The sequence below is a fragment of the Sphaeramia orbicularis genome, chromosome 6 (genome assembly GCF_902148855.1).
Source record: "Sphaeramia orbicularis chromosome 6, fSphaOr1.1, whole genome shotgun sequence".
Lineage (NCBI taxonomy): Eukaryota > Metazoa > Chordata > Actinopteri > Kurtiformes > Apogonidae > Sphaeramia > Sphaeramia orbicularis.
This window is the reverse complement of record NC_043962.1, coordinates 38965487-38985226: the sequence shown is the minus strand read 5'-3', so window position 1 is coordinate 38985226 and position 19740 is coordinate 38965487. Positions and strand designations below refer to the sequence as shown.

Below are 19740 nucleotides of genomic sequence, written 5' to 3'. Positions count from 1 at the left end.
TGGCAGGTGTGTTTATCACTTCAAGTAGCTGACTATTGCTTTGTACGCCTATTTATGACATTAATACATCACACTGATTGTAACTACTTCACACTCGAATCAAGCTTTATGTTGTTTTCTTACTGATCCATATTGACTGTGTTGAATTTAGAGCATCCTTTGTTTTGATGTAATTCTAGTGAAAATTGTTTCTGTTTTAATGACTGTATGTGCTGTTTTTATCCAATGTATCTCACTGTGCCCCATATCAGATAAACTGAAAATACAAGGTTTTAACATTGCTATGTTTTCACCAGATTTTTTTTAATACTAGTACAAAGTAAAAAAAAAAAAAACAACTAAAATCGCCTCTAAACTATTTACACATTAATACTGCATTTGAAACATTTCACTCTCATTCAAAAGCTAGAGCTATATTTTATTTCTGTTTTCTTTTTTTATATTTATTAATGAATATAATAAAGGAGCTAAAAGAAAAGTGGAAATTAATAGATTTAATTGATCTGATGGATATAACAACAGTCCACAGAGGCCAAATACAAAATGCTGATTTATTAAACATCATAAATAACAGCTTATATATTTAGAAGAAGACTTTATAAAGATGATTTCCTAAAGACAGCAGCAGAGGTGGCAGTTGAGTATTATGAGCTATAACTGTTGAAACAATTTACCGTAACATTCAAGTGACGACACACAATACATACACAAACTATAGACAAACACGAACAGAAAAACACTATATAACATGTATAGAAAAGACATACAAATCTAAGGATTATAATAATGTTTGTATTCCTGATAACAGCCTTTGTCCCACCATACTACTATCTATAGTGCAATATTGTCCAAATATTGCTTTTAAACAGATAGGGACTTTGAGATTTACACAAGAATTGGTTGCACTCATTTTCATGGTTTCATTCACCTTTTTCACAGCAAATATTTTGACTTATTTTGACAGAAAATGAACATTCATTCATTTTCCAAACTGCTTAATCGTCAAGAGGGTCACAGGTGTGTCGGAGACTATCCTAGCCACCAACCAACATACCCACCCTGGACCTGTCATTGGTGATATTAAATTCATTTACACTTGTCACATTGCATGTAGGTGCAGGCTTCTGCTTTGTGCATACTGGTTCACTTTCTGCAACAACTACCTGGCAAATATTATTGCAATTGTTATTTTCCAGTAAGTGCAAGACAGACAAGACAGCAATATACTGATGAAATTCACACAATATGCAAGGAAGTACATGGTGTACTCCCATAACATTTCTGACAGCTTGTTGAGGAATGTTTCTGCCCTCTTGTGTTTAACTGTGAAACTGAGTTTTCAGTTACTGGTAAAACTGAACTGCTTAAATTTCAATAAAACCTCTGACTGGCAGTGATACTGTAGACAGACACCTGAAACTATAACACATCTAACTATATAAACACTGGATGACTGACATTATGTATAAGAAAGAAGATTACCATAATGTAACTAAAAGTCAACACTAAATCTGCACAAAACGCAATCATAATGACAACGTGGTCCTGTGCAATTATAGATTTGCAAATGGCTATAGTTTAAGTAAAGAAAAATATACATGTGTGAACGTGAAAACCTGTTCACTGTTTGTGTATAATGTGCTTGTTATCTGTATTATTTCTAAAGGAATGAATAACTATTGTTTGTTTAGGCAGTGATGCTTATGCAGTGTATGGTCACATCATCAGGTGTTTAGATCAGGTGAAACAGATTCCAGTGAATCAAAAAACTAAATATGACCTCTCTACTCTAGATTCACCCAAAACAATATGACTTTTTCATCAAATCAGTCACTAATCAATCATCAAGTCACTGAAGTCCAGCTGAAATCTTATCCCTGTTTTCATTCACTCATCTCTCCGAGTCCGTCATCTTCAATCTGTCGTCCGATCACCTCCAGCTGCACCTTCTTCTTCTGTCCTTTTTGCTCCACTTCTTTCTCTGGTTTCTCTAATGGGGTGTACCAGGGCTGGGAGGTGGAGCTGTCGCATGTCCGGCCTCCTCTGCGGAAGCCTCCTCTGCCGGCGCGGACCAAACCCCAGCCCTGCAGCTGGGGCTCAGACCCGTTGTCCTGGACTCCTCTGGTCTGGTCCAGCTCTTTGGCACTAAGAGATGACATCCGTATAGGAACTGTGTTCCCGAACTTTGAGTAGTCCACACAGTAACGTCCGTCCTCCTCTGTTATGATGGAGACGAAGCGCCTCCCCCACAGGATCTCCTCAGGAATGTAGGAGGTACGGGCCTGCATGGTGATCCCTGTTGTTTCCACCACACCTGTCAATCAAAAAGACAACCAATCATGTGAGTCTCCTAGAGGTCCAACAAAACTGAAGAACAAATGCATTTCTGTGACAGTTTTAGACTTAATAGATGCTTAGATATTAAATTTTAACATGCAAAATACTGAATGAACACTGATGGTGTTCCTTTTTAAATGTTTCTTTATCAGCTTATTTTGGGATGTTTGAGCCACTGAACAGACAAAAAAGGTTACTACAGCTTTTAAAGTTGAAGAAGATATGAAATCTTGTAAAAACTTAGAATGCACCAACCTGCATGTTAATAAAAACACTTGTCAACCAACAAGAAAAACGTATCATTGTCCGTTTTTTTTTTTTTTACCAGATTAATTTCAGTGGATCTTTACCTTCAAGGATGACAATGATCTCCAGGTCGTCAGTGGCGAGTGACTGGGCAGACAGCTCATACAGAGGACTCCCTCTCTCCATGGTGTGGCTGATGATCAGAGGAGACACCAGGAAAATGCCGTTACTCCTCAGAGGGTTCTCCACCTGGATGTCCAGCTGGGACACCGGGATGACCTCACCCTCTGCTGTCACCGTCCGCCGGATCACCTACCGGGACAAAGCATTATCATCAGAGACCTACAGATGAAGAAGATGAGGTAAGAAAGAAACAATTTTCTCAGCTGAGTCTAGTTGGTAGAGGAGATGCCTTCATTTTAGCCTTTCTGATGTGGAAATACAGATGTAGCGTAGATCTCATGTTTCCAGACCATTTGGATTACATTGAAAGGTTATAAACATTTCGATGTGTAAACAGGACTTTAGGTTGGAGCAATGGAGATGAAACAAAATATAACTGCCTTATGTAGCTCTGGACACTTTAAATGAAAACATTGCATGCATTTTTAGGAATATCATTATATTTTCTGACTGATATTTTTCAGATCTTCACGGAACCAAACTGTATTATACTGTGCCGGTTGTAATGAAGAACCAAAAATGCAGTCATCTCTTCATCACACTGCCACATTTCATTAAAAAGCACATACTGCACCTGTAAATATGAGGTTATTTTATAGTATAGTTATTTGTAGTGGAGGTCTGGCATTGAGAATTAGGGGATAATAACTCAGGTTTGCAGTGAAACATAGTAGGTGACAATAAAGCACCTTAAACCAGGATCTCACCGGCAATAAATTAGAAAAAATAGAAGAGAACGTCTGTTCTGAGTTACTGTATAAACAGAGTGGGTGGGTGGATATAAACAGCTCATTGTGAGGTAACAAAAACATAAACTCCCATTTTCTGGTGATTATCCTCCTGAGACCCAGCAATGGATTTTTGTCCTCTGTAGGGGACAAGAGTTTCACAGCTTTACTTAGAAAAAAAATATCACAAGTGCTGTTCACTGCAAAGACATTACATAAAAAATAAAAAATGAATGCATTGTTCTGGTTTCAATCTAGACAGTTATGTAATGTAAAATAGCCTAACATCTTGGAGGAAGTTAGATTGGACTAAGAATTATATCTGTACATATACTATATCTGTGACTGTCCTCTGCCCCTCGTTCTTTCTTTAAGCAAGGAATGGCTAGTTAATTAATTTATTAGTTGTTACACACATCTGAGCCTTTGTTCTTGTGTTTTAACATAACAGAAAACTGCCAAATAAAATCATTTTAAAAAAGCCTACAATACTTTTACTTTCTGGGTCTCAGGAGGATGTACATGAAAACACTTTACCTGCAGCTGAATAGTTGCAGAGATGATCATACTTTTCCTCAGATCTCCGACTCTGAACATGAATGTCGGTCGACCGTTGCGAGGAGCGATGACAGCATTTCTGGAAAAGATGAGCGTCTCTGCTCGGCGGTTAGCTTGTGCCGTCTTCATGAAGACACAGCCCAGCATCACCGCATTGATGATCAGCCCCAGAATATTCTGGATAATCAACACGGTGATGGCCAGAGGACACTCCTCCGTCACCATCCTACCGCCGAAACCGATGGTCACCTGGCAGAGATTTCAGACAATAAACGGAACAAAAACTCATTCAAAATGCATACAGTATATACATAATTTATAATACATAAATGTGGACCAATAATTTATGTTTACATATGTGTTTTGCATATAGAATTAGATATTTTGTTCATTATTATTTCCTCTAAATTCAGTATAATTAAGTCAAATTTTTGTTAATGCCACTATTTGAAACTTTTAGTTTGTTCACCACATATTGCACACTTGTACACACTAAGTATTGCACAACTGTTGCCTTCAGGACCATAAACTGAAACCAAAAGCCTGAGATAAGACCAGCACCAAGTCTCAAACTGACCACTTCCATTAGTACATATATGTGCAGCACACCATATACATAGTGTACTTACTTACATAGTACACACATTTTGACAAGTTAGTGTCGTCTCGCATCAGACCAGTTGTTCTACACTTATTGTAGCCAGCAATGTCTTACTTCATTGTTTTTTAAAGGTTAATCAGTGGACTATTTCCGCCCTTCAGAGTAACTATTAAACTTAAAGGTGGGGTGTGAGATGTTTCCCAGGAGTATTTTTTACTATATTACTTAAAATCCCCTTCACATCCCGATTACAACTAATTAATTAAATGCTCTAACACAAAAAATAAAAAATGTAGTCACCTGTGGAACAGACAGGACTGAAAAAACACCATCCAATCATTTTAACCAGCCCAATCGAAATGATTGAACGGTGATATGTCTATCAAACTCAACTGCCATTTGTCCCTCCCCCCTCTGCGCGTACCCCTCTTCGTGCATGAATTGTGTGTTCTCAGAGGCTTAGAGCACTTGTACAGGAAACGAAGCCAGAGCCAGAGCTTGTCTATATTAGCTACATTAGGATGGAAAGTTCACCGGCAAACTGTTTTGTCACTAAAATAAATCACTCCAACTAAATCAGTGAACCTCCTGTCCACGGCTCTCACCTGGACTTCAATGGAGAAGAGGAAGGCTGAGGTGAAGGAGTGGATGGCAGTGACGCAGGGGACGGGGCCTGGTTCGCCGTTCGGGTCTCGAGGCTCCAGGTCTCCGTGGGCGAAGGCCACGAGCCACCAGATCATGGCAAAGAGCATCCAGGAGCAGAGGAAGGCTGAGGTGAAGATGAGGAAGGAGTGCTGCCACTTCAGGTCCACCATGGTGGTGAAAACATCCTGCAGGAACCGACCCTGAAACACAGACCAATGAAAACTGCAGATAGGAAAACAAACACTGTACCCTCTGAATGCTGTTGACTTCAGGTAAGAAAGTGTTTTTATCAAGACAATACATTCTTCTACCTTGTTACCTTAGAAAACTGAAGGCCAATTTATATGTGACACAAAGTGAAACAAATGATTTCAATATTCTGTCTGACAGAAAGAAATAGTCTAACTCCTGCCTGTGTTAGACTTTCACTGAAGTGTTTTTTGCAGGTTTTTACACGTTAAATTTAAGACTTCTGATGACCATTATGAATGTAATTTAAGACCTACACTGCAAATTATTTCTTTCTTACCAAGAAAAAAAAACTTAGATTTAGAAGTGTTAGATAATCTAGCTTGTTTTAAGAGTTAATTTCTTATTTTAAGTGATTATACATCGTAGACATGCTTATTCTTAAATAATGCATTTTAAATGAAGTTTAAAATCACATTTTATTACTGATGATTTTAATATCTATTTTAATTTCAATGTTTTTATATTTTAACTTTCTCACATCTTAAATGTATTTTTATGCCTCTCCTGTGATGCTTTTATGTTTTTTGTAAAGCACTTTGAATTGTCCTGTACATGAAATGTGCTATACAAATAAACTTGCCTTGCCTTATTTCTAGATTTAACAATCTTAATTCAAGAAATCTTCATTCATTCATTCATTCATTCATTCATTCATTATCTGAACCTGCTTTATCCTCACTAGGGTCACTGGAGCCTATCTCAGCTACTTATGGGCGGGCGCACCCTGGACGAGTTGGCAGTTCATCGAAGGGCTTCAAGAAATCTTGTCAAGTGAAATTATCTTGCTGCATGGACAGATATTTCACTTGTTCTGAGTACCTTTTTCCTCAGATGTAGTGTTTTTATCTTGCTTTTAGACACCCCTTGTTTGCAGTGTACAGTTACTCCATATCCTGTCATACTGGTGTCAGATGTAATGCTCCCAAAGTGAACAGAGAACAGTAGAGGGTGATAGCAGGTACTGGTTTATATTTTTCTTCTCTTTATATCCAGAGTTCCTACAATGAACACTAAAGCCAGTCATTTTTATAAGACCTGTCAAAATGGCATTCAGATTATTAGGTTTGAGACTTTTGAAGGACTCACAGACAGTCATAACTGATGTTTACTCTGAGGTGGTGATCAGTGATATGTCCTGACACTTTCAGCTTCAATCTGTTACTATAATTATCTATCATTATCACTTCTCTAGTAAACATCAGAGAGTACAGGAAATAACCATTTGTTTTTGTCATGTCTGCTTCCAGACTGTGTCTGGATTTTGTCTGTCTTTTCTGTTTTGTCTGTCATTTCCTGTTTTATTTTGTTAAGTTTCCCTCATGTGTCATGTCTGGTGTCTTTACTTCCCCTCCTTGATTGTTTCACCTGTGTCTGATTACCTGTCTCCGCCCTGATGTGTTCCACCTGTGTCTAATTGTCTTCCCGCCCTCTTGTGTATTTAAACCCCGTGTCTTCCCCTGTTTCTTTGCTAGTTTGTTTGCTACGTTTGTGTGCTTACTCACCAGCGGTTTTTGGATCCTGTCAGTCTGTCTGCTCCTTGTGACCTGTTTTTGTCTACCGACCACCGATTCTGCCTGTTCCTCTTCTGCCTGCTCGTCTGTTGTGACCTGGTTCGTTCATCCAACTTTCGATTCTGCCTTTCCCCTGATTTCCTCAGCCTCCAACGATTACCTGTGTATCGACCCTTCGCCTGGATTACTGACCGTGAGTTTTTGCCTGTCCCTCATGTTCCGTTGCTTGTCATTTTGCCTCCCCATGTATGGCCTGGACTGTTTTTTGACATCCCTTTGCTTTTTCCTAGTCGGGGTTCCGTTGGGTTTTTTCTGGCTCGGCCACGCTGGCCGCCTGCTGTCCCCATTCACGGCCCAGACGTCAAGCCCCGAACTCGGCGTCGTCACAGATTGACTAACTATTTTGTGTTGTGCCTTTTCTCTTGTGATGGTGTTCAGTAAACACACTCGACTTCACGTCCGTCTATTGGTCTTGCATTTGGGTTCAGCCTCTGTACTAGACTCATTACAGTTTTCTCATGGTAAAGGATAACAAAGCTCATGTTCTCAAGAAAACAACCTTTTATAAACCCAAAATTATGGAAATAATTTGGACAGAAATCAAGAAAATACAAAACAATGATTAAATTAAAGCACAAGCTCTTTAAACCTGTAATAATTACAGGCAAAAACAAGGGATGTAACACGCTTATAAAGGTGTATTTTAGGTGTAAATGTACAGCAGTTATATAATCACTAATCTGACCCCATATAAAGTCTGATAGTTCCATTCCTCTGCTTTAGTCTCTTGACAAAAACATCTGTTTTTTTTTTTTTTTTTTTGTTTTTTAAACCAGTTCATCTGTGTTAGTCTGCGGCTTGTTGTTGATATTAATGCACAATGGGTTTACAGAAAATGGCTGAAAAAAGCAGATTTGAGTGATTATTCTCTGTACGTTCTTGACTATATGACAGTGGTTCCCAACCTTTTTTGGTTCATTACCCCATTTTAACGTCACATATTTCTGGCGACCCCAGACATTCAAAACGGAGACATTTTTTTGGTAAAATTAATTTGTTTTTGATCACGTAATATTTTGCTATACTATGTTGCAAATACATGTTAATTTTAGATGACATTTAGTCATATAATGTATATTATTATAGACGGAAGCAGAAAAGCCAGGTGTAGATTACTGCACAAAGTAAGAATTAAATTTTCCTTGGTCAGGATATGTACAGTCAGTCCAGCTTGGATTTACAAGGCTGACAATTAATACTGAACAAACAAGAACTCAAACTATGAATTATGAAAGAGCTGCAGCATCTGAAACTAACCACAAAAAACACTTGAAAGATAAACAGTACCACAGTGCTTCAGTTTGTCATGTCTATTATGTATTGGGATTGTCTCTGTCACCTCACCATATATTTTTTTATTAGGAAGTCTTTATTTATTTATCAATTACTAGAAATTTCAGGCGACCCCATGTGGGGTCCTGACCCCACAGTTTAAACACACTGCTATATGACCTTAATTTCAACTAAAATATATGCTTTTGGGATGCCAGGCCCTGGAGACACTGGCCTCTTACCTGTTTCTCCTAAATACAAACACCTGTCGGACAGTAGTTTAATAGTAGTTTAATCATCTCCTATTAACTGTAGTGTAATTCCACAAATCCCTGTATACACACTATCCTTTCTATGGAATTTCTGTGCTCTAATAACATATGCAAGTGTAGCATTAAATTAGTTTCCTGCAGAAAACGGCAGGTTTTTCTCCTCTCATTTACCTGCTCCCTGATGTTCTTGTGAGCCACATTGCAGGATCCAGTCTTGGTGATAAAGCGGGCTCGCTGTGATCTGGACCGGCTCCGGTTCGGGTGGTTCTGGTCCTCTGCCAACCGCGTCAGCAGGAAGCCGTCGGGCAGAAGACCCTTTCTGGCCAACATGGTGCTGCTTCTTCAATCCTGCTCACCTGAATACACAGGAAAACCTCTTTAAAGATATAGCCCAGGTTTACAACTGTCCCATCTGCTCCCTGATCTGAGGTCATGATTTGTTCATTTTATATTTCTTTAATATAGTTTTGTCCTGGTCCCTGATCTGAGTTTGTCTTGCCATCATTCTGGTGTTTTTCCCCTTGTGTTTGTTGGCCTCATCTGTATTTTTGACCACATTTTTGCCTTCCAGTACCTCTGCCTGATAAATTCTTTGTGTTTTCCCTCATGGATTGTTTACCAAACTCAAGTCATGTACTGCGTGTCCTTGTTCTGTATTCTTGTCAACAAATATTAATAACTGTTCAATGTAAAATCATAAATAACACTGGTCAACAACAAACTTAAGTTTTTTGAGCTGATTTAGGATAATTTGGGTGTGCTGAATCAAAAAAAATCACATTAATTTTGCTCAATCAGGTCAACTTTCTGAACTATGCTACATATTGGCTTTTTAACATTTTTGCTTACATTTATGGGCATTTTCACATCATATGATACAAAATTCTTTCATATTTCTTGCAATAAACGAGTTCTGAAGATTTTACTTTTGCCAATTTATGATTAATGGTTTTTTTAATATCACAGGTGAATGAAATGGCTTCGACTAGAAGATCTTGCAAAAATAAGCCTGACGTATTCTGCTACATCTGCGGTGAATACACCATTGTACCTAACAGGAATCCTGTTAGAAAATGATTTTTTTTCTCGTAAAACCTATTTTGGGTGAGAACTATATAAAAAAAATCAACTGATAAAGTGACAAAAATGTAATCAATTTTGTGAGAAGATCAAATTTTTCAAAATCAAATTAGCAAAAAAACCTGACCTGATTGAGGAAAAACAGATGTCATTTTTAGATTTAGCGGTGCAAAATGGTCCTAATTCAGTTGAAAAAACCTAGACAACTTGCAAAAAACATTTTTTTGTAACCCAGTGTAATATGTAACTACTTTGCAGCATATCCCATTTTAGGTTTTAGTGTAATATTAATATTAATTGAATATATTAAGAATCAATTATTTTCATGCATGTGTATTATCTATGGCTGCTAAATGTGTTTTTACTGGTTTGACTGATAAAAACACAGGAACAATATGACATGCAAAGTCATTCCACTTATTAAAGTTGTAGTGTTTGATAGGTTTTTTTTGTTTGTTTGTTTTGTGTGTGTGTCTGTCAGTCACTGTGCAAAAATTCCACGATGACCTTTTAACGTATTGTACTTCGAGTGGTCTGAAAGGACAAGAGATTTGTGCATCTACTCGTTGCCTGTGTTTTCAGGTTGTAAAAAATGTCCCCTGTGATGAGTTTGTATAATCACAGGTGTTCTCAGACAGGTAGAAGTATTAAATACATGACTGAAAGCAGTAATTATCAATCACTGATCAGAACCCATCACATGTGATCTGTTTCTACTGTTCTGCTCCATGGCTAAAACACGGAATCTCAGAAAAGTCCAACTGTACTTAATTTAGTCTTTTTATTTGGGCAATTTCATATTTTCCTCCTGATTTCAGCTCCTGCAGCTACGATAGAGGAAGAGTTGAACTCATCAAAACCAAGTGAAATGTAGAGAAGACATCCCTGTCAAAAAGACAAAGCAAGACAAATATAAAAGGATGTGATTCATGACAGAGTTTTGTAAATTTGGGTCCAGAGGAGACACAACAGTTATCTTTTTTCTGTGGTTGAAATAAATGCAGCTGGACGAGAATTGGGTGCACATTAATGATACCAATTTTGCTCCTTTCCCTTTTCCGTTCTATTTTTCTTTTGTTTCAACATAACATAAGAACAGTATGGAAGTAAATCTGTCTCATCAGATTTTGAATTATAAAAGCCATTGAATTTTTTTTGCACTGAAATTAAGTATCTGAATTTTTTGTCTCTGGATTCAACTATGTTCATAGATTTAGAATTAAAAAAAAAATCTGAAGCAAAAAATTCTGAAGCAAAAAATTTAGATTACTCATCCGCAACACCAAGGATAAGCAATCGATTCTATCTCAAGTTGAACCGACAGCCAGCCAATCGAGTTACGGTAGGTTGGTCATGTGACACCAATGCAGGAAGACAGCGCGGATGTGTGATCTGAATTTTTTTGCAGCTAAATTTTTTTAATTCTAAATGTATGAACATAGTTGAATTCAGAGACAAAAAATTCATATACTTAATATCAATACAAAAAAAAAAATTCAGTTACTTAATTTCAGTGCAACAAAAAATTCATATATTTAATTTCAATGCAAAAAAAAATTCATATACTTCATTTCAATGCAAAAAAAATTCATATACTTCATTTCAGTGCAAAAAAAATTCAGTTACTTAATTTCAGCGCAACAAAAAATTCATATACTTCATTTCAATGCAAAAAAAAAAATCAGATAATTTCAATGCAAAAAAAAATCATATACTTAATTTCAATGCAAAAAAAAAAAAATCAGTTACTTAATTTCAGTGCAACAAAAAATTCAGATACTTATTTCAATGCAAAAAAAAATCAGATACTTAATTTCAATGCAAAAAAAAATTCATGTACTTAATTTCAGTGCAAAAAAAAAAAATTCAGATACTTAATTTCAGTGCAAAAAAACATTCAGTGCTAGAAACTCAATAGCTTTTATAATTCAAACTCTGATGAGACAGATTTACTTCCATAGGAACAGCTTTTAAAAAATGTATTTTACCCAAGTTCCTTTTGTGTTCCTTCAGTGATTCTTTAGATATTATTAGTTTTACTATATATTTTTACCACCTTCTGTGTTTTCTTGGCTGTATTAACCTAAGCCACATTAACCTGCTGATAAAATATTTACAATTGTTAATGGTTGTTATACATAAAATGATAAATCATTCATTGTAGTTTTAAAAAGATGAGTAGAAAAACACGCCTAAGTACTGAGGAAAATGTACTGAGTAGAAATGCGTACAGTATATGATAGTTTCATTTCTTCATATTTACAGGGTTAAGGACTTAACGATGATCACATGATTTTGTTTACATATATTTTCACAAATAACTGCCACAATATTTGATGCTAGGACATCATTAGAGAATTATTATATACATATGACTGTATTTTTAGAAACTGCCAAAAGGAAATATGCGGTATTTTTACACAGAACTGTATGATTTCTGACTGAAACCCCCTGATCTGCCACTGTGTCGTGTTAATAATCGATATTGTTTATTGAAGCTGATCACAAACCGTCAAATCCACAGTGTGTTTGATGAAAGGACTATTTAACAGCGGAATAAACGTCCTATAAGGAAACCACATTACCTGTTCAGGAAACACACAGACCTGATGATAATCTGGAGATTCTTTATTTCGACGTGACATTCAGCTCAGACTCCATCGTTTCCCCATCAGGTCGCTCGTCCAAACCGACACCAGGATCTGTCAGAGGACCACAGGGAACACAGCAGGGTCCGGATCAGACCTTCAAAATAAAACCACAGTAGCGTGGAAAATACAGGACGAGAAATAATAAGGGAGTAACCCCCCCACCCCCCACCCCCCAAAAATGTTATTATTATTATTATTATTATTATTATTATTATTATTGTTGTTGTTGTTGTTATTGTTATTATTATTATTATTATTATTGTTATTATTATTATTATTATTATTATTATTATTATTATTATTAGTAGTAGTAGTAGTAGTAGTAGTAGTAGTAGTAGTAGTAGTAGTAATAATAATAATAATAATAATAATAACAATAATAATAATAATACATCACACTTATATGGTGCTTTTTTGGACACTCAAAGACGCTTCACAAACAAACAAAACAAAAAGAACAGATAATAAAAAGATAAAGAAAAGATAATGATAGTGATAATAATAATCACCATTATCATCATCGCTCTGCTACATATTTTATTATGAATGTTCTGATGGTATTTATAATAAAATATTTCATCATAAGCCGTTTCTATACACATCTTGGGTTTTTACAATAACATATTCCTTCTATTTTGAGCTAAAAACTAAAAAAAAAAAAAAAGCTCTTATATTTGTATATTTAGTAAGTAGTAGTAGTAGTAGTAGTAGTAGTAGTAGTAGTAGTAGTATTGTTGATTTAGTAGCAGTAGTAGTAATAATAATAATAATCACCTTTATCATCATAGCTCTGCTGTATGTATTTTATTATATATGTTCAATCGTATTTATAATAAAATATTTCATCATAAGCCGTTTCTATACACATCTTGTGTTCCTACATTAACATATTCCTTCTGTCTTCTATTTTATCAATATTGTTTGCAATTGTTTAATCAAACTACTTTCTGGAAACTTTGCATTTACCATGTGACCATATTATGAAAAATGATATTTATTTCTGCTTTTTCATAACCTGCATCTAGTTCATGCTTTTCACTCTGCTTCTTTTTTGGCTAAATAATGTCATATCCTTTAACTAGCCTATATGAAATATCAAACACTGGTTTTACTTTTATGAGCTAAAAACTGAAAAATGCTCTTATATTTGTATGTTTAGTGTGACATATAATAGTGATAATCAAACATTTTATGATGATAAAGTATTCCACTATAATATGTTGAGGGGGAAAAAAACGCCATTCCATAGGCTATAATGAGTACATTTCAGATTTACTGATCAGGAAAAACCCTTTTATTATACATTCAGGACTTTTAATTAAACCTGTTTACATGGTAGTATTTTACTTAGAGTAAATGATTTGACTGGTCTATCCACCTCCGCTTGTCTTTGGGTCAGACATACGAAAAATTTCATGAAAAGGATAGCTGTCGTTGTCGTTTTCATATAAGACTATTTTATTTTCGAGGCAGATGATTCCCAGTTCCGCTGTTATTGTATATTGATGCAGCTGCAGGATGCAGGATGCAGAGCAGGTTGATACTGCAGAAGCTTCCTGCTGCCTGTAGAGGGCACCAGAAGACTGTTGACTCCGCCACATAAGTACAACTGAAGTTATAATAGTGATGATATAATTCAAATTCAGTTTAACCCTTTCATGCATGAGTTATGAGAACCTTAATCGACATTTTTTTCCTGAGTGTTTTAATTCCTCTTTAGGCATGAAAAAAACAATGCCATTGAATTTTTATTTTTTTTATGAACCTATTTTTCATGGAGTTGCAAAAATGTCCACTCAGCCGGACACCATGCGTTTAATTTTTGAATCAAAGAACCATGTATTTACTGACATACTCTGTGAAAACTATGGTATATATATATATTTTTTAACCTGTCTTGTCCACCATCCTAACAGCAGAATGGTAGTCTGGCTGCCTTTTTGTGCTGAACAAATTTGCTTTGCTTTGCCAAGGGAAACTTCAATGAGGCTCTAGGCTCTAATACTAATACTAGACTCTAATACTAGTTATCACTCACTTTATGGAGTTATGCAAAAAAAAAAAAAAAAAAAAAGTAAAAAAAGAAAAAAAAAAAGAAGTTAATTACAGTCTAATAATAATAACAAGCAATTGATTTACGCTCAAACATGTTAGTGCAGATCAGGTTTATCAAGAACAGCAAAGTTACAGTAACAGTATGAATGTCAGTGTATGGGATGATCCACTGTGTCGGCTGATATGGAACTAAAACAATAAAATCCATGAATATACAAGAGAACAGCTGTGGAATAATTGTCCACCAGAGTGACAAGTATGCATGAAAGGGTTAAAACCTTGATGCAGATATAGGAGTTCCATAAAGTAAATTCAACATAATTATGGCAAGTATATGGAGCTGCAGAAAGCCACATTAACCAAAATAAGCCTGTCAAATATGTGGTATTGATTTATCTTATAATCTTATATTTTTCTAGATCTTATAGTATTTAATAATGACAATGAGGGCTGTTTGTTTATGGATGATGTTGTACTGATAAATCTGCTGTAATTATTGAAGAAAATGGTTGAAATGTTGAGTTTGTTTGTATGACTGCACTGATATGAACATTTTGTTGTGTATAATTCATTTACTGCATTATGGATTTGTTGTGGTTCAATGCTAAAATTAGGAAAATTGTATTGTTTGATTGCTGTATTAAGTTAGTGATAAAGGTGTAAAAGCACTGAGGGGTAGGATTAAATAAGTTTATACTTCTTCCTGCTCCTTTTCGACCATGCAAAATTCAGACTTGTATGTGCTCGAGGATAGATTCTGTCCATTTAATTGTTTTATTTTGTTTTATTTTGTTTTTGTTTATTTTGTTTCTTTGCATGTTCAAAATAAATAAATCAAATCAAATCAAATAGTAATTATAGCATTGACAATAACCTGTTTATGTAACATCTTTAAAAAAGAATTGATGAAGTGCTTTGACAGAGAAAGTAAAAGTAGGATACTAAAGACAAAAGGTTAAGTTAAGATACAGTTAAAACAAGAAGACACAACAATTAATTAAAAAAAAAATCTGCATAAATAAATCTAAGAAACAGTGTAAAGCAATAGCAAGATGCCATTATATGATTATATGTGAGTCTTATTTCTCCTGGTAGGTCATTTCAGAGTCTATATCTGATCAAATTCATAACACTTATATTTTTATGACATTATAGGAATTTGGAAGTTTATGTTTTAAGATACTGTTTTAATCACAACCATTGATTCAGTGCAGGATTTAGATCACTGAATAAATACTGTATCTGTATTAGTATAATTTTAAGGGAAAGCACCTGTAGGTCCTATGATCAATTACAATGTCCGCCTGTAGGTGGCAGCAAAGCGCATCACTGCGTGTGGACGTTAATGAAAGAGAGATGTAAACTTCCGGTCTTCATCGGATGTTTTGATCACATGGGATTTATTTAGAAACTGAGAATCGATCCATTCAGTTTCTGCATGTGTTGTTTGGACGTAATAGAAAAATGCATAAGTCCATCCAGAAGCAGCACTAAGGACATTTACATAAAGCTTTACACAAGTGTCATATGAATTATTTATTTTGTGTTAGTCACATTGTGAATAACATTTAAAGTTGTAAATGGAGAGAGAGACTTAAGTGTTGCTGTAGTTACAGATTAGAGGCACAGTTCAGTCAGTTAACCCTTTCATGCACACTAATTACTACAGTGGACAGTTCTTCTCCAGCTGTTCTCTTGTATATTCATGGGTTTTGTTGTTTTAGTTCCATATCAGCCAACACAGTGGACGCTTATGCACCATCCCATACACTGACATTCATACCGTTACTGTAACGTTGCTGTTCTTGATAAACCTGATATGCAGTAACATGTTTTGAATCAATTGCTAATTGTTATTAGACTGTAATTAACAGTTTTCTTAATCAAATTTTTTTTTTGCATATTATCTCCATAAAGTTAGTTATAACTAGTATTAGAGTACGTTAATGTGAGAAATGTGAGAAAACATCAGATTAGCTGCATGAAATTTTTTTTTTGTTTCATAGTTTTTCTTCTTCCCACTCCTTTTCAAGTGTAGATGAATGATTTTGGAATTTAGAATTTGCATGTATTCTGTAAATGTTTGAAATAAACAAACAAACAATGAATGAATGAATGAATGAATAGTTTTCACACAATATATGACTTTCCGATGATGGGCTTTAAATACGTTTCTTTGCTTCAAAAATAAAATGCATGGTGTTCAGCTGATGTTTTTCTAACTCCATGAAAAACAGGTTCATTAAAAAAAAAAAAATCAATTGCATTGTTTTTTTTATGCCTAAAGATGAATAAAAACACTGAGGAAAAAATCTCGACTAAGGTTCTCATAATTCATGCATGAAAGGGTTAATCGACACCTCTAAATATTTACATAATTTATTCATTTAGTGGTTGTTTTTGACGTAAAATAAGTTATACTAAATCACAAGGGTTACATTTGGGCTGCATATAAGGGTCCCATGTGGGTTTGTCCGCAGTTTCCATGGTGGCCCCACATGTGTTTGCCCATATCAGAATCAGAATCAAAATCAGAATCTCTTTATTGTCATTGTTTTAAGTACAACGAAATTGAGGCAAAGCTCTCAGGTTCAGTGCAAGAATTTACAGACAGACAACAAATATCAGTGAAACAACAACAAATATCAGTAAAAGGCACAGTTATTTACATTAAAAAAATAAAAAATAAAAAATATTGCAAACTAAGATATTTGTAAAACATAGAATTTAAGTAGTACAAATAACATGAGAAGTATTGTAAATGACATGAAAGATAAATATCGTGGGATAAATAATATGAAGAATAAATAATATGATATATTCAGATCTCTGATTCTGATTCTGATATGGGCAAACACATGTGGGATCACCATGGAAACTGCAGACAAACCCAAATGGGACCCTTACATGCAGGCCAAATGTAAGCCTCCTGGGGCCCACATGGACATGCTGGCTGGGTCGTGACAGGAAACAATACAATATTATAACAAGTATCAAACTGATGACTAAACAATTTCTAGGGTTTTCTCTCTCTCTCTCTCTCTCTCTCTCTCTCTCTCTCTCTCTCTCTCTCTCGCTCTCTCTCTCTCTCTCTCATCTTCCAGGAGTCAGGGTCTGCTCCAGGTTTCTGCTTTGTAAAAGAAAGTTTTTCCTTGCCAGTGTTACCAAGACCCTAGTATAGACCAGCTCTAAATGCAAAGTGTCATGAGATAACTTTTGTTATGATGTGACGCAATATAAATTCATTTTGATCTGATTTTGATTATGATGTGTAATATGATGTGAAATGACCTATAATGGGATACTGGATTGTGGTCAAAGCCTCATTTCTAACATTGTCTATTTATTAAACTTGTATGCTGTTTCTTTGTGTAGGCCCTAAAATAACTCAGAGGGCATCATTCAAAGAACCGCATCAAACTCTATCAAAGTGCCAAGGAGCTGTCTAACTGGGAATACTATTGTTGTTCCATCTCCATTGGTTGATGAGGATGATGATGAGTGTGATGCAAACCTTCCTCAGCTCATTTTGGCAAGAGGTGAAGAGATGAATGTTGTAGAAATGGAGTCTGCTGAGGAGGCTGACACATTTGCACTAAAGGTCAGTGGAGTTAAAACATGGAAATGCTGAAGTTGTAGACAGAGTTTAATCAGCTGAAGAAGCTGTGGGAGATGGAGGAGGCAAAATGACTGTGACAGAGCATTTCTAGGCAGAAACAGAATGTAGAGAGGACCTAGAGAGCCGAAGGTCACTACTGAGAACAGAGATACCAGGTGTGGAGAGAAACAGAGCAGCTGGAGATAGGAAACAGGCTGAAGAGACAACAGAGAATGAAGTTTTGTTACAGACGAGGTGGAGACTAGCTTCTTTGTCTGGAAAAACTTGTTGAATTTCATAAATGGAAAATTACATACATCATTGGAAAACTATTTCTCACTTAACACAGTTGTCCTGCATCCAGAAATACAACTTGTAAATGTACTGTATAAGGACAATTTGTGCTGTAATCAGACGAGTTGACATTTCTGCTTGTTTTCAGTAAAAATGGGCGTTGGATTCTACCAAAGGTGAAAAAGACCATCCAGACTTTTATCAGGAATAGATACGAAAGCAGAGTCTGTGATGACGGAGGGGTGCATCAGTGCCAAAAGAACGACTGACTTGCATATGTGTATGAAGGTGCATTCAGTGTGAAAGCAGAGACATATGCCGCCATCAGGTTGACATCTTCTCCCATGAAGGTGTCATAGTCACAGTGTGTGTGTGTGTGTGTGTGTGTGTGTGTGTGTGTGTGTGTGTGTGTGTGTGTGTGTGTGTCCTGCCTATGGTCCACATCTGTCTCCTATAGAAAATGTATGGACATCATTAAACAAAGACTCAGGCGCTGGTCAGCTCTGACTGTTGAGCAGCTGAAGTCTTGCATACAGTTACAATGACCACAAGTTCCATTTACAAAAGAGCAACAAAGATTATCCTGTTCTCAAATTATTAAAAAGTGTAATAACAAAGAAAGGCAATCTAATTCAGTGGTAAACTTCTTTGTGTCCCAACTTTTATTGAATTTGTTGCAAGTACCAAAAATGTAAGTGTTTATGTTTTAAAAGATATGCTTAAGTTGGTCATTATTTAAATGAACACTTTACAAAAACTTTACAGTTTTTATTGAAAATGTCCCACTTCTCTGAAAATGGGTTTTGTACATTGAGTGTGGATATAGTACCTCATACAAACTCACTTAAAATAATCCAGACTAACCCTTGTATGTATGACGTTGAGCTTCCGATGGTAAAGTAGTGCATCAAGTTCAGTGCATAACAGTCTAACTCTTGTGAATCCCTTTAATTTACTACCCTCTGGGCACCCTTGAACCAAAAATATATATGTAATAAAACTGCTATAAAATCACCATGTAGCAATATCTTTTTCTGTTTTTTTTCTACATGAATATCTTGAACCAGTTCAGTTCTGCTCCTAACTACCAAATGTTTAAATTTGTAATTTTCAGAAATGTATCCCTTTAAATACATGATGAGATTGTTTGTGAAAAACACAAAAAACATTTTTTTCCTATAATAAAGAGTGGGGGTGGGATATTGCTGGTGATTAGAGTCTTGAATATGTCAAAAAGCAGCAACAACACTGATTAAAAAATGTTGTATGTATGTAAATGTTGTGGCTTTTTTTTTTTTTTTTGTCATGAGGGTCCAGAACGCTAACTACTGCACAAAGACTACTAAGGGAATGAAATTAGTGTTATTGTTAATCTTTGACATGTCCAAGATTGATAT

The 19740-nt window shown here is 35.6% G+C and overlaps 1 protein-coding gene across 1 annotated transcript; it reads right to left on the bottom strand.

The window, feature by feature from the left end:
* Positions 1 to 537: 537 nt before the first annotated feature.
* On the bottom strand, positions 538 to 12463 carry kcnj11l (potassium inwardly rectifying channel subfamily J member 11, like). Its single transcript, XM_030136861.1, has 6 exons — positions 12331 to 12463; positions 8837 to 9021; positions 5259 to 5498; positions 4032 to 4301; positions 2688 to 2895; positions 538 to 2314 (listed from the first exon to the last, which is right to left on the bottom strand). Exons 2-6 carry the CDS (start codon positions 8993 to 8995, stop codon positions 1884 to 1886), a joined length of 1308 nt encoding a protein of 435 aa, XP_029992721.1. The 5' UTR covers positions 8996 to 9021; positions 12331 to 12463; the 3' UTR covers positions 538 to 1883.
* Positions 12464 to 19740: the final 7277 nt, after the last annotated feature.

What these genes read in the sequence shown, in the direction of transcription:
- kcnj11l (XM_030136861.1), bottom strand. Translation starts at nt 8,995, where the DNA reads ATGTTGGCCAGAAAGGGTCTTCTGCCCGACGGCTTCCTGCTGACGCGG. An exon ending in TCTTCTCCATTGAAGTCCAG is followed by an intron (nt 4,302 to 5,258) that starts GTGAGAGCCGTG and finishes AATCTCTGCCAG; the next exon opens with GTGACCATCGGTTTCGGCGG. An exon ending in CTGCAACTATTCAGCTGCAG is followed by an intron (nt 2,896 to 4,031) that starts GTAAAGTGTTTT and finishes TTGTCCCGGTAG; the next exon opens with GTGATCCGGCGGACGGTGAC.